The sequence below is a fragment of the Plectropomus leopardus genome, chromosome 18 (genome assembly GCF_008729295.1).
Source record: "Plectropomus leopardus isolate mb chromosome 18, YSFRI_Pleo_2.0, whole genome shotgun sequence".
Lineage (NCBI taxonomy): Eukaryota > Metazoa > Chordata > Actinopteri > Perciformes > Serranidae > Plectropomus > Plectropomus leopardus.
Window position 1 is genome coordinate 28232627 of NC_056480.1, and position 19262 is coordinate 28251888.

Below are 19262 nucleotides of genomic sequence, written 5' to 3' on the forward strand. Positions count from 1 at the left end.
AAACGCAAAATGACCACAGAGACACAAAACCACTACAAATGAATATGACATTACCTTAAATGAAAACAAAATTACCACAGAGACAGAAAACAACAAAGATATCATCATCTTTCAAAAAGATTAAAAGGAAATTATCACTACATTTAATTCATGATGATTAGTTATTTTTAGATGAGTGCATATAGATATAAATATTTTCCATTTTTCTGTACACTTTGTTTTATATATGCCATGAAATTCTTGTTTTTTGTTGGATTAATGTTGACTTACTGGTTACTTTTTTTGTTGTCATTATTTCTTTTTTTCTATTTTACTGTAAGATGTTAATTAAGGGGTTTTTGATTTTTTTGTGTGTGTTTGTTTTTTCTTCGCTTTTATTACTGTTTGTTTTCTGTGGGGGTTCCATTTGTATAAGCCTCTTTCTGACACATTTTTCGTTTGTTTTCAGCTGGATTTTATGCAGTTTTTAATTGTGTACAACTAAACTTTACTAAACTACACTAAAGTATACTAAACTTAAGTTAACTAAACATAAATTAATGTAACTTAACATAAACTAACTTAACTTAAAAGATAGACTAAAAGATAGATAATGCAACACACAAAACAAAAACAAGAAAGAGACAAAACCCACTTTAAAGTTTGAGTCTGTGTGGAGAGGTGGTGGGGCCTTTGTCATATGGGTGCCTAGGGGCCCATTATCTCATTATCTGGCCCTGCATTTGAGCAAAATGATCCCTATAAGTTAAACCTCATGTCAGTTCAAGCTTTCATTTTCTCTGTCTCTCTTTAATTTTGGTGATAGTAAGATTGGTCTTGAATTTAAATTATTAATGGCATTAAAAAGTATTAAATCGAACTTTCTTTAAGCTGCAGACCCGGGACATGTTCAACAGAGAAACCCCGTCAGTTTTAGGATCCGCACTACGCCTGTCATCCAGAACATTCAGTCTCTCAATAAAAGCAACTGCTGTTCTGAAATCTGAACACCGATCTCTGATATCATGAGCAATATCCAACTGCAATAACTGGAAGACATTTTTGGATTTATAGACTGTCTGTACCAGCTGAAGCTTTAAATCATGCTCACACTGACGGAGTGATTTCAGCCTCAGATGTACCTCAAGCTTCCTGGAAAATGTCACCGTCTTCATATTTTCTGATTTATTCTTTAAAGTCTTTGAGGACAGATAATATTTCACCCCCAAAAACAGTACACATGTTTTGATTATTACCAGAATAGAGTAAAGTTATATATCATCATCAAATGTCATCTGATTAACCACTGACATAAGTATTCCTGTGCTGCATTCTGATTCTTTTATAAGCATTTAAACCTCTGAAACTCAGAGAGTTGGTTTGATTTCTTTCAAAATACAGGAAAAACATAATGAGCAACTTGTCAAGAAAAGGTGACAAGGAAATGATCTGAAAATTAGCTGGGGGAATTATTAGGTATTATCAAAAAAACAAAGGAAAAATGTCCAGGAAACGATGTTTATAACTCTGAAATATTGTTTTTAAAATTGTGTTACTTATTTTTTAGCACTTTCTTGAGGTAAGTTTCTCGTCTTTTTTGTGGTATTATTGTGTTTATTTTCAGGTATTTGTCTTGTACTTTTTACTAATTTCATGCTAATTTGGGTGCCATTTCTTGTTAAATTGCATGTTGCCTTCTTCCTATGTTTTTTTTTAAATCAAGCCAATTTGCTAAGGTTTTAAAGGGTTAAATTATTGGGGTTTTTTTTCTTTTCTTTCTTTTTTTTGAACAACGAATCCATCAAGAAACCTACACACTACAACACTGCTTTATTATTGTCACAGTGAGAACAAACACTGACATCCTGGTCTCATACTTCAGGTTTAGATTGGGGCCACTGATCCGTATCCTTCGGCCACATTCCAGATGATCCCATTTTTCATGAAAAATTCAGCGTTTATGCAAGCTACACGAGCGTACTGCCGGCTTGTTTCGTAGACGACAGGGATGGGACGACGTCCATATTCTGAAGAGGCGCGCACTGGCACTGCTCTGGACTTCTCCTGAGGGTGAGCACAACAACAAGGCAGACACACAGAATAAATAAGCAAAATATAAATAAATTAAGACGAGCCATTATCCTTGGCGATTTGGGGAAAATAACAAATAGATCTTTTTTCATTCACTTTCATTTTGACATGCAGGAAAAGTACAAGAAAAGTACCTAAAAATTAGAAGAAGAAAAAAAACCAAAAGAAAATAATGGAAAAAAGAAAATTAATTACTTGAAAAAGTGCTTAAAATAATAATTCTGTAAAATAATTTTAAATGCATTATTCTGATGATTATAAATATAGTTTTTTTTTTTAACAATTTCTCCCTAGCTTCTTTAAAAATAATTTTCCAAATCTAATCGCCTAGTTGCTCTTCGACATTTTTTTCTGATATTCTCAAACCAATATGCTCCTATTAGGTTTAAATGCTTGTGAAGGGGTCTGAACACAACACAAAAAAGTCATGTCAATCCAGGTTTCAAAGGGTTAATGATTACTGCATTTCTGTTTGGTGTGTCAGTTGTGTGGTCCAGGCATTGTTCATGTTTGCAAACTGACATCAACTAAATGGAACAGAGCCTTCGTTAACAGCATTAGTTCCACTTGTAGCTTTTCTTCTCGGACAATTCGAAACATCTGCTGAGAACAAGCGGACATTTCTGACCATGTGACTGTGTTGACACCACAGAGGAATGGACAGGACAGAGTGCTGACATGGAGACATGTTTAGCTGAGGACAGTTGTCACATCAGCTCATTAAACTGTCACTGTCGCCAGCTCAAACCTTCACCTCCAACTGCTTGTTAAGGTAAGATATAAATCGTGTCATTAAAAGTTTAGCCATTTTAAATTTGCACTCACACAAAATTTCAATTTAAAAAACAAATGCAACTCTCAGCTGTAACCTGTGTGTATCCAGGGTAACACCTGCCTGTTTAACTGAAGCTGTGTTTCAGTCACGCTCACAAAGCTTTCATTGTCATTTCATATGGACATGACATGTACAGCATGTGTGTGGCTCTTTACAAGTACTTCACTGAGCCGTTTTTAGCCCTGAACTGTCCCCAGTGAATTTATTTTTGCAATGAGATGGAGGGAGCAGTGGTGGATCAAGTACCTGAAAGCAATAATACTTAAGTAAAAGTACAAATGTCTTAGCGGAAAATGAATTTGGTAAAAGTTGGAGTCACCTATTGGAATGTTTCCTGAGTAAAAGTCTTAAAGTGTCTAATATTTACTGTACTCATGTATCAAAACTATTTTGTTAAATATCGAATGTACTGAAAGTATTGAAAGTAAAAGTATAGGTAAACACTGTTCATAAAAAAGTTAGCAGTCAGATTTTTTTAGAATTATGTAGCCTAAACCACCATAAAAACAGAGCCTACATAACACCATAAGACAAAATAGTTTTTTTCAGAACTTCAGAAAAAAATCCAGTTTTTCCTTCTCTGCACTTTCTCACATTCGTCTGTCCGTCCCTTCCTTCCTCGGTCCTTCCTTCATTCCTTTCTTCCCTTTTTTGTAGTAAGTTATTAAGATGCTTTGGATATATGTAGTGGAGTAAAAGTACACATTTTTATTAAGGAAATTTAGTAAAAGTAAATGCTAACAGAAAGATAAAAACAAAGTAAAACAAAGTACTATTACTTGTCATTTTTATTAACCTCTTGCTAATTTTGGGGTCATTTCTTCATATTGCTCATTGCTTTCTTCCCGTGTTTTTGAAAGAAATTAAGTCAATTTTCTCAGGTTTTAAAGGGTTAAGTTTCATTTTAAATGCATTAGGGTTCAACATTGGCAGGAGTGAAAATTGCCCCAGCAGGTGACACAGTTAATTCACAGCACCATAATGTAAGATCAGGAATGACTGAAGCCCATGAGTTTCTCGGTGTGACCGCGGGCAGCAGCGTGTCACACTGCAGGTCACCATCTGCAGAACAGACAGTACCTGCTCCTGTGAGTTTCCATTTTTATACACCTTCGGACAAAAAAGAACACACCGCCATTATCCCCTGAATAGTTTATATAATAGCTTTTAATTCACACTCGGATGTGAATTCCTGAACAGAAACGTCCTAATTCAGCAGGAGCTGTCACCGCCGCTGACAGCCAGCCCCTCGTCTCACTGTAATTACAAGCTCAGCAGTGTGTGTGGCTGCTTTGTTCACCACCCTCTCTGCTTTCACTGACCCAGAAACTCACTGTGAGCTCGTTTCTTGACATGAATAATTCCTCTATGGAGATGAAATGGCTTCAAAAAGGAGCCATAAACAAATGTCATGAAATTTAAATGTCACCACATGGTAAAAGAGTTACCAGACTTATGAATATGGAGCACTGAAATGTATATTATTCATACTCAAATGACTTTTCCATCTCTAAAACACTCCAAAAGTCATGTTGCCAATATCCTGCAAAGCTTCTGTTTGCAACAATAAGCTCCAGTAAACACCAGGGAAGGTGTTATTAGCCGAGCACAGTGGTACTGTATATAATGCACTGCTCCTGGCTCTGTGTGCTACGTGTGTAGGTGGTCAGTGCTGTAAGGCAATGTCCACTGACGTCATAACTGGAGACGAAGTAATGAACTGCAATTCATAAGTTAAACTAATAATGACATTAGTTTGAATACATGTTCCTGTAAAACGAGGCTGATCTGGGCTTCTGCTGATGTGCATTTTTCATGTAAAGCAAACTCGGGAGACCTAAGAATGTGATATATTCACTGTTCCAACTTCATTACAGGAGAAAATTAAAGCTGTAATTCTCAATATGTTACCTTCAGTGGGGAATATAATCAAAGAACATCATCCCTGATAGCATCGTACTATAGAGAGCCCCAGGAATGATGTTTCTCTGTAGGCCGACATAGAAGTTAGCATCTCCCTAGTTCCCTCTGTCAAGAACTCACAGGCAGGTGGACACAGTACTGCAGCAGCACTCAGAAGATTAGGCAGTAACGTGGTCTTTATTTCAGTCTAAAGTCCGTTCACAGGAATCAGAAACTCACAGCAACAGTACAGAAGGATCAGGCAAAGCTCCCAGGTCTGGAAACTAGTCACGAAGGTCATGCACGAGGAATCAGTGATCATAAATGCTGGGACATTTGCTCACGGGGGAAGACAAGACGAACTGGCACAAAGGGCAGGGAGAGCTTGGCTTATATACACATGAGGGAGGGGGAGAACGAGACACAGGTGAGGCAAATGACGGAAATCACCAGTGATGGGAAAGGGAACAAAGGGAGGAAGTAAACTTCGAGACAACACAGGGGGAGATGAGACTACAAAATAAAACAGGAAGTGACAGACAGAAAACTCAAACCCCGAAACCCTCCTCAAAAAGCCTATGGGATTTTTCCATTGGAGTTTTGGATCATAGCAGAATAAAAGCTCTGTAGTAAACAAACTTTTACAATACTTACATGTTTTGTTCAGTGAGATAATCTACACAAATTAACACCACTTTCAGGTTTTTTGAAGCCTAAATGTTATTGTCATATGTGAAAAGCTAATTTTAGGTTATAAACGTACAGCCTGTTCTTGTTTCTAACTTGTAAAATCCACGACTTTGACAGCGCTTTTGGCGTAAGATCACAACACTAAAAGCCACCTTTCACGTGCGCATGATATGCTGCTGGTCGGCGTCAGTCGTGAACGCAGTCGAAAAGAACCAGTCGCAATATTATTATATGCTGGCAGACAGCTAAGCTGACTGTCATTTGTTGTGACTTCATGACGCAGCAGGATGGCGTCAGATTAAATCACTGCCAGTAACAACTATGTTGGCGGGAGTCTGGTGCTCATAAAGTCTGAGTGTGATTTTTTTTTTCTACGCCCTTCCATGTGCCTCCTTCACTTAATCCTAACCATCCATGACAGCATGTGTTTGTTGCCAAGTGCCGTTGTTGTGTAAACATAACCGTGTGCAGTGTATTCCCACCATGTGTTTGTGTTGACATCACAGTGGTGACATCCCAGAATGCAAACAGCAGATGCAGAAGGATATCTAGAGTGTAATATGTTGACGTAAAAGTCCACTTTAAAGCGGCATGTACTGTACATGTGATGACTTGGGATGAGAACGTGTTGAAACAAACTACACTACAGTCACATGACTTGACGTCACCACCACAACTAGGCCTTAAAGCTGTGTTCGGTGCGGTTTGACACGATGGCGTTCTTTAGTCTCATTTCAACACTTGTTTGCAACCACCTTTTTGAGACACATAAAAGCTTCAAAGTTCACTTTTGTTGGTCACATTACCCAGTATGTCACCAGGGGACCATCTCTGAAATTGTGAATATAAAATACACCTAAAGAAACACATCAATTAAAAAAAAGTTAATGAAACCATGGTACTCCATTTTGTATAGATTACCAGTTTTAACATAAGAGGAGCATATTGTTGTTGTTATTTTGTTTTTTTTATTATTAGTTTTTTTTAATATATATATGTTTGTTTGTTTGTTTGTTTTGAAATACTCTTTAATTCTTCATTCTGTGTTATGTTACAACTACATGTTATGTGTTATATGGTTGTAAGAGATGTATCTTAAAATATGAAAAATCTGAATAAAAACATTGTGGGAAAAAAACTCCACATTTATCACAAAAAAAGTTTATATGCTTGCATGAGATGGTATTTCAGACAACTGGAAAAGGCCATATTTCGCAAAACTGCAATGGAAACACTTTTTTGGCTTTTCTAGGTCACATGATGCTATGGTTATGTGTTTGTCAGTAGGAACTTTCTCCCTCATGATGCAGCAGGAGCTACAAGAGGTGTTATTGCATCACATAACCCTTTAAAAGTTGAGCTGATCATCTGCAAGTTTTGAATCCACAATTCCTCTGTGAAATCGTGAACTAACACCTCCCAGAATAACAAGTAGCCTACGTGGCCTTAGACTGGAAATAGTAACGGCTAGTGCGGTGGCTGCAACAGAAATAAACCTGATAAAGTTTTAAACATCCACCTTCATGCTTCTTGGAGTGTTAGCACTAGAGAAGAAGTCACAGAACATCACTCAGTGGAAACACAGTCATCTCACAATTGTGTTTTATCAACATTTTGAAAATATCGTCCAGGTTCTGCACAAATCTGTAATGGAAACCTGCCTTGTGTCTCTGTGGACACACATGCATGTTAAACAGCTGCATGCAGCTGCCATGCGAGACAGAGACTGAGTGATTGTAGCAGCTCGTATGACTTGACTTCTTTTTTGTTTGTTTATTTGTTATTGTATTATAACTACCCGGTTTGTTTAGTGATTGCTGAAGTAGAAGTAGTAAAATTGATCAAATAAATAAAATTATAGTATGCAAGTATAATATGCAAGCAGAATATATTGTTAAATAGATGTGCCAGGGATGTGGTCTAAAAGAGTAAAAAGACATTTTTCCTTTTTTCTCACCTTGAACATACAAAAGAAGCAGAAATATACATTCCCCACAATTCCTAATAAATGGAGACAAGTGTAATATTGTGCTGACGCTCGGCTAAACACACCTGCCAGATTCATTTAACTCCAGCGTGAGCACATCAGCGGGCTCAAACACTTTAAATGAGATGTTTAAAAGCCAAAATAGTGGCTAAAGTGGGGTCATTACCTCCTGGTGTATGTCTAATCCTCGTCCTTTGTAGTGTTTCCTGTCCTCTCGGTGCAGCCTGACATCATAACCCTCCACCTGGTGGAACACTTGGTCAAACGTGGTGACTTCTGGGGCCTGCCGATGGAGAGACAGTGAACAAGTGTTTCTCAGTCAGAGCCTGTCCTCAGACAGAAGGGGATCATTGATGGGACTCTGGAGAAGGTACACAAGGGAGGTGAGGAATCACGTCCAATAATCACAGCAATCTCCTCTCAAAAGAGGCTCAGATAACAAGAAAACAAACAGCAGTGGTATTTCAAGTAATCCTGTAGAGACCCTCACACGGTATTCAGGGTTTCTCTGCCTATCTACTGAGAGTTTTTTGATCAGCCTTAGAAATAAAAACTGTTGTTTATCACAGTTGATTGTCTAAATAATACAATAGGAATTTGAATTTTAATTCCAGAAGATAACAGTGTTCTTTAATAAAGGGTCTATATGAATCAGAGGAGGAAAGAAGAAAACACAGAGATCTTAAAGGCTATTTTAACAGTAAATTAGTATGGGAAGTTTTATACACGGTCTAACAGGTTCTTAATAAAGCAGCCAGCCAGAACAGATAGTTCAGGAGGAAAGTGAGACTCAAACCAGAGGAGAAAGAGCAATTATACAAGTTGGTGAAAAATCAGGAATAGCCTAATAAGTCAAAATAAACCTTCCAATTTTTGTTATTTTTGATATTTAACAGTTAGAACAGGTAGCACAAAAAAGTGGACTTTAGTGGACATGGGTTATTAGGTATAAAAAAAATCTTATTATTACATTTATTAAAAATTATATTACAGAAAAATATTTTTTATGTGTTTTGTTTTTTCTTTCTTCCTCTTTCCCCTTTTGCTAATTTTTGTTCTTGTAATTTGTTTAATTAATTTCTCTCTAGTTTTTGAGCCATTTGTTGTTAAACTGCTTATTGCCTTCTTTGCTTATTTTCAAAGAAATCAAGCCACTTTGCTTAGCTTTAAGTTAACCAGCATGACCCCAAAGCCATAGTTGGCTAATGAACAGCCTGATTGAAAGCTGTGTACTTTGCAGAAAACACACTCCCTGACATCATTTTTTTGTCTTTTTTTTTAAACCCTCAAATCATTTTCATTTTCTTATCCCATCAACTATTCTGCCACCCACATTTACAAGCATTTGCAATCTTTGTCTAAACACTTCAAGGCAGTGTCAGTGTAATATCAAATATTGTGTTTTTCACTCAGAAAGGGTCATTTCCACTTAACTTGACTGCAAATCACTAACATTACGCAATTAACATTAGCTTTACAAAACTTCCCCGACTTCCTTTGTCTGGAATATACCTATCCTAATATTATTAGCTAACATATAGGGACTGTTTATAGGGGGAGCCATGTCAAAAAAATCTTTAAGCCCTGGGAAGCAACTTTGGCTTTTTGGCTGAGGACGGGCATACAACTTTAAACGGTTGTTATAGTATCATGGTGAATTTCAATATTTTAGCCAGCTAACTAGCTAGCAGCTAGCGTTAGCAGGGAGAATATTTTTTGGTAAACCACGGCGCGTTACCTTGGAGTCTCTGTTGAAGTAAGACATTTCTTTGGCGTCCTTTCGCCGCGGTGGGATGTAGCTGAAAGCAGACAAGGTAGAAAGCGGTTTGGTTTGTGCCTCGCGGGATACGTCCATCTTTTCGGCTGAAAATCACCCGGTAACGTTAATAAAAGCTCAGAAAAGTGAATCCACAACTGGAGGACGCAGTGCTGGCGTTTGTGGTTGCTAGGATACCAACTGTGGTCTGGGCCACGCGCTGCTTTCACGAGCTCCTCGTCCGCCTGTACTTCAGAGTTTCACAGTGCTACATGTCAGCTAACTCAATAACTACGTTTTTATAAGCATAGATCATATGAATGTGCTGTTAACACGTATGTAATCTATGGGAAATATGGGTGCAACACGTTTCAGGCTATTAGGGACTGTTCTTTATTTATCAGAGGAGGCACGTGGCTGGGGTGTGACTTTGCTTTATTTTTATTTTATTTTGATCCTTCCCAAAGAACAGATATTTTTCCTTGAGCCTCCCTGAGTCGTTGGTGGAAAATGCACGTTAATTTATAGGGGGCAGAACATACTAATGAACATCAGTGTCAAATACAAACGTATATATGCCGTAGTCAGCAGTACTGCTAGTTTACATCTGTAGTCCCTTGGCAGGTAACAGACAATAGAAATATCAAGAAGGAAAGGAAAAGGGAAAAATATATATATATTTTTTTTTAAATGACCCTTTAATGTTGGAAAGTTAAAAGTTGAAGGTGAAATCCTGGAGTTAAAAAAAGCCTTGGTTTTTGACTCTAGTCTTGCATGCTGATTATTTCATGCAAACAGTTTATTTGGGGGCAAAAATTTAAATGATATATGTGAATTCAAGTTATTTTGATGAAATATCTGTATTTGAAGCTTAGATTTGTTTATGTTTTTTTTTCTGATGGAAGTGTTTATCCCACATAATGTGCTCACAGGCTGTTGTAAATTTGAAAATCCAGCAACAATTTCAGTTTTTTACACTTTCTGTGTGTAATAAATGGTCATTTTGGTGGTTTTTAAAGAAAACATGCCTTCCAACCATGTGTGTTTCTTAAAAAATCAGCAGTAAAATAAATACAAAATACAGCCATTTAAAGTTGTATGTCCCTCTCCTTAGCCAAAATAAAAAGCATCCCTTTCTGCACCACCCCCTCCACTCTCATAAAAATTGATAAGTCCCTTACAACAGTGTGACACTTTGAGGTGTAGCAGCTTTGAGGGAACACCAGCCTGATGGTGGCTGCTCTGATCCTCTCAATACATTTCTGGGGTTTTTATTTTCAGTCTCCTCATTTTAATTATTTGAAAAGATCAAATTTCAATTGAAAGCCACAGTTTAACCCGCTATATGACCTGATGGGATGTTGTTACTAATGCACCCTTTCTTTGGAGCCATGGGGCTATTTGCCGCAGAAAAACAACATGGAGAAAAGACAGTGTGGACTACTGTGTGGACTATTGTTAATTGTTGTAATGGTCCTCCTTCTACCATCAGTTATCAAAACTTCCTTTTTTTTCCACTAGGCAACACGGGGAAGGCCCAAAAGGCTTTTGCTACATTCCCATTTGTATGAAACTTTTATTATAGGAACAGAATGCTGATATTGAAAGGAAAATTGCATGAACTGTCTGTGAGCTGATACGCATTTGAACACATCCTTGCACAGTTGCACGGGTTGTCTTCTCTATGCAAATAGCATTTGTCCATTCAAGGTCCTTTGGAGGTCTCTGGCTGCACCTGCTGTGTGACTCCAGCAGCAGAATCAATTTATAACAGCGGACAGACTACGCCTCAAGCACAGTGTGGAATATGTGGCTCAGTTATGGGTGATGAGAAAGTCCAATATCTGGAGCTTCAGATAAACTATAAATAACTTTGCAGTCCCTCAGCAGTATGTAAAGCTACAGATGGTGCACCTCAAGTTCATCTTGGCAAATTGAGTCCAGCAGAGAAACAGGAGGGAGAACAGCTACAAAGCACCCTTTGTGGGACCAATTTCTATCCATAATATTGTATAAATAGTTTGACATTTTTGGAAAAACACTTATTTGATTTCACGCGAAATGTTACATAAGTAGATCTAAACCACTTTCCTATCTGTTAAACATACTGATCAAAACACTTTTGGTTTTGCTGCTATTTGTCGCTGGTTTAAGTTACTCCTCTTAAAACCTAAGCAAATTGGTTTGATTTGATTTGCTTTGACAAAAGCATGGGAAAAAGGCAGTGAGCAAATTAACAACATATGGCTCAAAAAAATTGCATGAAATTGTTTTTAAAAAAAAGTTGCTGAAAGATTGCCTAAAAAAAAAACAGAAAAAGAAAAGTAATCAAACAAAAAAGTGACCACAAAAAAAGTGCAGATAATTAGAAAAATAGAAACAATATCTGCATTTTTTCCACATGGTTTTAAACAATTATATACAATTATAATTATTATGATTATAATTCAGAAATTTTTTTCCCATAGTTTTTTTTAGCTCAGTTGGTAGAGTGGGCGCCCCATGCCCACTGTACTTGGGGGGCCCTACGTCCTCACCGCAGTCGCCGCAGGTTCGATTCTGGCCCTTTGCTGCATGTCATCCTCTCTCCATCTCTCTATTTCATGCTCAAACTGAAGGACAGGTGGATAGACATACAGACAACATAAAAAGATAACGTCTCCATCACCGGCGCGGAGGCATAAAACAAAATTGAGAGTAGAATTGTCTGTATTTTAAAAGAACAGGTGGATGTGATTAAAAAATATACAGATTCAAATGTGTTGTAATTGTATTTTTGTGGCACACAAAACAGGCACTAAAAGGGATTTTAGACGTGAGTATGGGCTGCTGTGTGTGTGTGTGTGTGTGTGTGTGTGTGTGTGTCTGTCTGTCTGTCTTGCACAGTGATAATAGTAGTGGCCTGAAAGGAAGCATTCACTGTCCACATAGAGGTCCAGTTAACCTCTCAGTTTTTTCCATTAAGAAAATTACAGCTGTTACACAGAGACACACCTTATTGCTGTGTGTGTGTGTGTGTGTGTGTGTGTGTGTGTGTGTGTGTGTGTGTGTGTGTGTGTGTGTCATCCAGTCCCACCTGCTGTTATTGTTCTCTTCCACCACATAATTATGACAGAGCGGCAGGGGGTGGCCAATAATGGGACACCACTCACGCGCACGCACACACACACACACACACACACACACACACACACACACACACACACACACACACACACAGAACCATGACAGAAAGCCTTGAACCCCGCTGTGAGCAGGGGGACACATATTTTGGTAAAACTGCCAACGATTCAGCAGCGCAGTTCAAGAGGTTTCCGACATCAATGACGTAGAGGACAAAAGGGACATGTGGACTAGAGAGAGAGATAGACAGATAGACAGAGGGAGGAAGATGGAGCATGATCACCACCTCCTTTCATACTTCTGGAGGTTGTCTCAGAGCGCAGGAGTAATTACTGCTGACATTTCCGAGGGATATATTGCTATTTGGCAGGAGTCACAGGGGGAATGAAAGCAGCTGAAGGCAGGGGTCAGTCCGGAGATATTAAAAGGAGGAACTACTGTTACTGAGCCGCGCTCTCATCTGTGTATTTCTACCACTGCCTTAGATGATGTTTTATTAATATGGAACTGAATGTTACGATGTCTTCTATTTATCATTCAAAGTAGCACTGAATATTTTACTGACAGAGTCCTCATCAGTATGAACCCAGGCACACAGCTTCAGCTCATAATCAAGACGAAGAGCAGTGAATAATAAAGGTCATAACTATTAAGCAACAGAACCTCTAGTCCAACTAACCTGGACAAGAGATGACTCATAAAACGCTCATGGAAAATAAATTATCAATGTATAAACATATCAACATTCAGAGGGTATCTATGTTCCATGAGAAAAGGGAATAATGTAATACTAAAGAGAACTTTATTGCAAAAAGCGGCACATTTGGATCTTTAAACCAGGGTCTTTAACATTTTTCAGACTAAGGACGCCTTAGCTCAAAGGGAGACAGAGCACTAAAAATAAAATGGCTGTGACTCTGGTGGAAGAGCGGGTTGTCCATTGATCAGAAGGTTGGTGATTTGATCCCCAGCTCCTCAAAATCCGTATGTCAAAGTATCATTGGGCAAGATACCAAACCCTAAATTGTTCCAATATAACATACGCCGAAGGGAAACACATTAATTTTGAAAAAACTCCCATTTAACAAAAAAAAAGTTTTTACACTCGCATGAGATGGTATATCAGGGGATTGGAAAAAGCCATATTTCACAAAACTGCAACTGAAACACTTTTTTGTCAAAAGCTTTTTAAGAAGGCAGTGATCAGCCTCACAAGGAATGGCCAAAAAATTGGAAGAAATTAGTAAAACATTAAAAGGAAAAACCAAAAACAAACAAGAAAATTACCTCAAAAAGTACTTAAGAATAATTTAAAAATTATATATATGTATATACATATCATAAGATTTATAAACATAGTTTTCTGGACATTTTCCTTCATTTTTTCTTATAATATCTAATAATCCTCCACGGCTTATTTTCGGGTCATTTTCTTGTCACCTTTTACTAATTCATGCAATTTCTTGCCATTGCATTTTTGCCCATATTTTTTGTGTGTGTTTTTTTTTCCTTTTTTTTATTGATACCAATTTTATTAGGTTTCAGAGGTTTAAATGTTTGGAAAAGGCCTTGGAATGCAGCACAAGAAAACTGATGTCGATCCAGGTGTTAAATGATAAAAGCCTTCAAGTTCTGTTCTCCTCAAACAGCTATTTGTCACTGACTTGTTGTTTCCTTGTTTGAAAAATGGGAGTGATATAAGGAGAGGAGAGGAGAGGAGACTCATCTCATTCTTCTACAACATGGCCAGTTGTTCACAAGTGTCAGCCTCCCCCCTGCTGGACTTGACAAGTAATACAATTACATCAAAAACTATTTTCTGAGCAAAACACCATCAACAACTTAAGCAATACATATATATGCAAATATACAAAAATTGTTTTTCTGTTCAGCTTTTTCTCAGTGAATCTCACAATTGATAAGCCATGACACAAGTATACACGGGGGGAAAAAAGTAATGCCTACACACTCACTGTGTGTCACTCAAGTTTAAGACAATTTTTCAACCCACCTTGGATCTTCTGCAGGTCAAAACGTTTGAAACGATGAAACCACACCTATATTTATACATGATGCACACCGACAGGCTGACGACCTCTATGGTGGCTGCTGTGGTTAACCATCTGAAACACACAGGCTGGTTAAACAATTGACAGTGAACAATTCAATAAATTGGAAAATACACAAAGGAAGTACATAGGGAAATAAAAACAGTGCTGCCGGGGCCATATTACAAACCATCAAACATATCTCAATTGATAAAAACATTATATCAACAAAGACAAAGAGCAAAGTAAAATCGGAACACTGTCTTTATTAAAGTTGTGTAGCGTGGAGTAAGTGTTCGGGTGTTCATTTTTCCCTCATGTACAGTATAATATTTTTTGATAGCCTTTCACCTACGTGATTTGCGTATACATATCTCTTGAGCAATGACATCAGCAAAATGAAATTTTCTGAAGTTTAAAGCTGTATTTCTACATGAAATCAGAACCACTGTCAGTCATGCTGAACACAAACACTTTGAAACCTTGTTTTGATTGGGAGAGCGTCTGCATGGAAGCAGCTCGCAAGTTTGGGTTCTAAAATGTTCTGAGAATGGTGCAATGCAATGTTTCAGTCACTTTTTCAGTGGCAAGTTTTCTTTTAGTTCCCAGAATGTTCTTCTTAAACTTCGGGTAACATTCTCTATAAACATCAAATGATGTAGAAAAACAAACAAACCAGTTATTCAACATATGACATTAAAGGAATGATTCATTTGAAAATGTTGAGTAATCTCAAGCCTTAATAACATCCTGAAAACATTTTCTGAATGTTGCTTTGAAAATGTTCTTCCTTTGTTCTCATGTAACATTGTGGGAACGTTTTATGTATGATCGGTCACCTCTCAACATCACCAAAACATCCTCAGAATGTTGCAGTTAAACGTTAAATTTTTGTCAGCATTTAACCTTATAGGAACATTATTTGATATGATAAACATCTTTAAAGGGTTCTTTAAACATTCAGTTAAAATATTTTCTTTAAAACATTATTACAACTTGTAGGTATTTTTCAATTTGGACCCTATTTTCCAAAGATTTTGTATGCAAGTGACGAAACTGAACAACAGTTTCTCACAACAGGTCCAACATTGAGCGAGACAGTGCTGCAGCTGGCAGTCACGAAAAAGGCCTCAATGTAACCACTTGGGGCATTTGTGAACCGTAAATTTATGTCCACTAAAAGTGCTTGTTTTTGCCACTGACAGGTTCGAACTGTTATTCTAAGTGTCTGACAACGTTATTAAAATGACAGAGATAGAGCTTTGGTTAAAGATTAAGATCCTTTCTTTTAATCAGAAACTGCCCCAAAATTGCTATCTCCAAACTCATCAGACCCCATTTAAATAAACATTTCATCATTTTTAGCATGTATAGAACCAGCATATTTACACATCTAATTGGGTGAATTTAGGCTCATTTCAACCTAGTCTGTGATCGTTGGAACATTGGAAAGACAAACAAAGATAGCTTTTGGGAGTTCTATTTTGTTTCTGTTGATTTTGAAGTGTGTTATAGCATGATTACATTGCTATTTATTTAAAGCGAGTTTAGCTAAAGGTCAGTGTCCATGTTTCAGTCCCAGCTAAAAAAGAACAATATAATGTAATCCCATTGATAAATCCCTCCAGTGTCTGTTGCTACATTTCTGCAACAATAAGTCAATATCAACAGTTTTACTCGCTGGACATCATTGGAGCATTTTTGCAGTGTGTGTGTGTGTGTGTGTGTGTGTCTTATTTGTCAGAGCACTTTGAGCATGGTGCCGTGCTGTGATGCCCTCACTTTCTGGTCCGCAAAAATATTTACTTGACAGTAATTGAGGAGACCCTGGATGTCACTTAGTAACATACAAACCTCAGTTTGTAATAATCTGCAGGTAAGCGGCAGCATTATCCTGATAATCTGCTTTGATTCAGGCACAGAGCTTCAATCAGTGTGGTGCAAACACTAGAACTGACATCGTAATGAACCTATTGATGCCCCACAAGCCTCCCCTGCCTGCGCACTGTTGGGGTTTCTTCTTTTGCTTATACGTATTTATGGAGACTCAAAGTGTTAAAAAAAAAAAAAGACACACTTAGTTGTTACGATGAGATACTGTGTGACTTATACTGCTGCAGTCTACAAAAACTGCCCTGCAACCCTCATGGAGGTTACTTTGAAACAGTTTTACCAAGGCTCTACCCCTTTTTACACAGAGATCTCACTATAGAGTTGCTACAAAGTCCGTTTTTCGTGATGCCCTTGCATTTTTTGCACAGAACCAAATGATGGCCACATCATGCCACACCGGTGTGTGACTTTAGAGAGCATGTTGGCATCAAGGGATCAAAAGAGGTGTGACGGGCGTGACGTTTCACACAACAGCGACTGTCTCTAGTGTGACATATAACATATGCATATGCATTTCAAATTAATAACAATTAACAATTGCATAACATGGTAATAAGTCATATACCGTCCCTGTTATATGGCGAATGCTCAGAAGGCTTACAAATCTCACTGTTTTTCTAAATTGTGAACATTTTGAGACACTTTTAATCTTCTTCTTTGAGTTAGCTGCTAATTGCGGTATGTTGTATGCATGACATGTCATCGAAAAGTCAGTGCTGTTGACAATCCCGTCCTGCTGGCTGTCCTGTTCATACAGGCACCTTTTCGACACTGTTTCTACCTCCCGTAATGGCTTAAAGTTGAGACAAGTCTGCCCCCCCCCCCCATTCTGAGATAGTACTTCATACACAGAATGGCGAGAAGGCATAATGGCGCGATATTCCCGCCTTAACCATGCAGTGTAAATTGAGAGGAAGAGTCACACTCTGCCCCCCCCCCTTTTGTTTGAATTATATTGTTATACTAAGAGATGTCCTCTCATATTTAGTCTACCCTAATTAAAATGAATGGGGTACAGGAATATACCATAATAGTTGAGGGGTTTATCAATGAGATATTATATTGTCTTTTTATAATTTAAAAAACGCAGGATTAACCCTCTGAAATACGAAGCGACATCACTTTTCTTGCACTGCTTTCAGACACCTTTCACAAGCATTTAAACTTGTGAACCCTGAGCAAATTGGTGAGATTTCTTTCTAAAACATGAGAAAGAGGTTGATGAACAACTATGTAAGAAATGTCCCAGAAAGCTGTAGATTTAGAAAATGATTAAAAAATAAATAAGCTATAGGGAAAAATATCTAGGGAAAAACTACATCTATAATAATCAGAATTACATATTTAAAATTATTATACATTTTAAGAAATTTTCCAGATCTTTTTTTCTCCTAATTTCTTGCTAATGTGTGTGTAATTCCTTCTTTTATTGCTTATTGACTTCTTCCCATGCTTTTGAAATAAATCAAAGTAGTTTGCTCAGGTTTGGTTTGAAAGGGTTAAAATAACATTTTAGCTCAGTTTCAAGCATTTATGTATGTTTGTTTTTATTTACTGAATATTCATTTCATACAGCTGATGAAATGATACTGAACACTCAGCTTTGGCGATTGTGTCTTATTCACAGACACCCCAGGAGGCTGTATTGTTTCTAAAACAAGATGATGTATGGCACGATGAAGCTAAATCAGGAGTAAAAAGTAAATTTAAAATAATCTGAAACACACTTTTCACTGTGGAAAGACACTTTAAACAGAGGTGTCAGTTCCAGCCTCAACCAGCAGATGGCATCAGTACTACAGCTCAGGTCACAAAGGACAGCGAAAAGAATGGCATCAATCAAAACAGCTGACCTTTTCTGTTTGGATTTGATCCGGGAGGCTTTACCAATCACTCCACTCTTCCCTTTAAACTTGAGTAAGGCAACACCACTTTTAAGGAGAAATCACAGAAACGGTCAATAGTGCATGAATCATAGTCTATTAAATTTCCCAAAACTCCAAACACTGTGTCGCATAATTGGGCTGGATTAGACAGCTCGAGTAACATACAGTTTGTGAGGCTGTCATTCATTATTATCACAACTGACGGACTGTATGTGACCTGCTCTTGTTTGTGTGTAGGTTTTTTCTTGTCGCTTTTTGTCCTACGTTTCATTGTAAGTTGGACACGCGCGCGCGCGCGCACACACGCACACACACACACACACACACACACATACACACGGTGACCGCCGTCGTTCCTTGATGACCCACCGTCTGCTCATTTCCGAGAGTTTACGGAGATTCACCGAGCAGCGACCCGGCCCCTCCCGCCCCCTCTTCCGCGCCACAGCTACTCTCCCCTCGGCTCCACTCCGAGGAGGAACCCGGTGCCCCCGGTTGATCGTTTCCAATTACGTTACCCCAAGATGGAGGTCTGCAGATGGCACCGCTAGCGTCTCCGAGTCACCGTAACCGTCCGTGTGTCTTTCATGGCGCTTTTGTCGGGATTCAAGTGATTTTGTGCCACCTTTTTGTCGATTTTTGGGGGGATCTACTTGGGAAATACTGAGCTCCAGGTTCGGGTTGTGGCAGCCATGAGCTCCGGGGAAGCAGCGGAGGAGTCCACGAAGGACGCTGGCGACATAGCGGCGTTCTTCAAAACCGGTAAGCCCAAAAATGACTAGGAGAGGTCGGACTGAGCTCCACGGAGAGCTGCGCCCCTTGGTCCTGCTACGGCAGGGACATTGTTCCCGTCTGTGTTGACTGTTTTGGGGGCTCATGCAGTGTAGGATAGGGAAGACTGTAGCCGATGAATTTCACAAGTATCGTTGTAAACGAAATGTACAACAATTAGCAGTGACCAATACGGCCCTGGAAATATCAAAAATGTCTCTCTCGAATGCATTTCTCTAACTACATTATCAAATAGCCCATCCAGACTGTGTAGCCAGGCAACGTTAGCTAGGTCGCTAAT

At 38.3% G+C, this 19262-nt stretch overlaps 2 protein-coding genes across 2 annotated transcripts in view; one reads left to right on the forward strand and one right to left on the reverse strand.

Moving 5' to 3' along the window:
- Window positions 1-1863: 1863 nt before the first annotated feature.
- On the reverse strand, window positions 1864-9409 carry c18h5orf49 (chromosome 18 C5orf49 homolog). The gene is made up of 3 exons (XM_042506019.1): window positions 9223-9409; window positions 7651-7767; window positions 1864-2043 (listed from the first exon to the last, which is right to left on the reverse strand). Exons 1-3 carry the CDS (start codon window positions 9337-9339, stop codon window positions 1864-1866), a joined length of 414 nt encoding a protein of 137 aa, XP_042361953.1. The 5' UTR covers window positions 9340-9409.
- A 9074-nt stretch (window positions 9410-18483) lies between these two features.
- Window positions 18484-19262, forward strand: part of LOC121958199 (triple functional domain protein) — a 120661-nt gene continuing 119882 nt past the window's right edge. Inside the window, exon 1 of the mRNA XM_042507071.1 lies at window positions 18484-18952. Coding sequence (XP_042363005.1) covers window positions 18883-18952 — 70 coding nt within the window. The 5' untranslated portion in view covers window positions 18484-18882. The remainder of the gene's footprint in view (window positions 18953-19262) is intronic.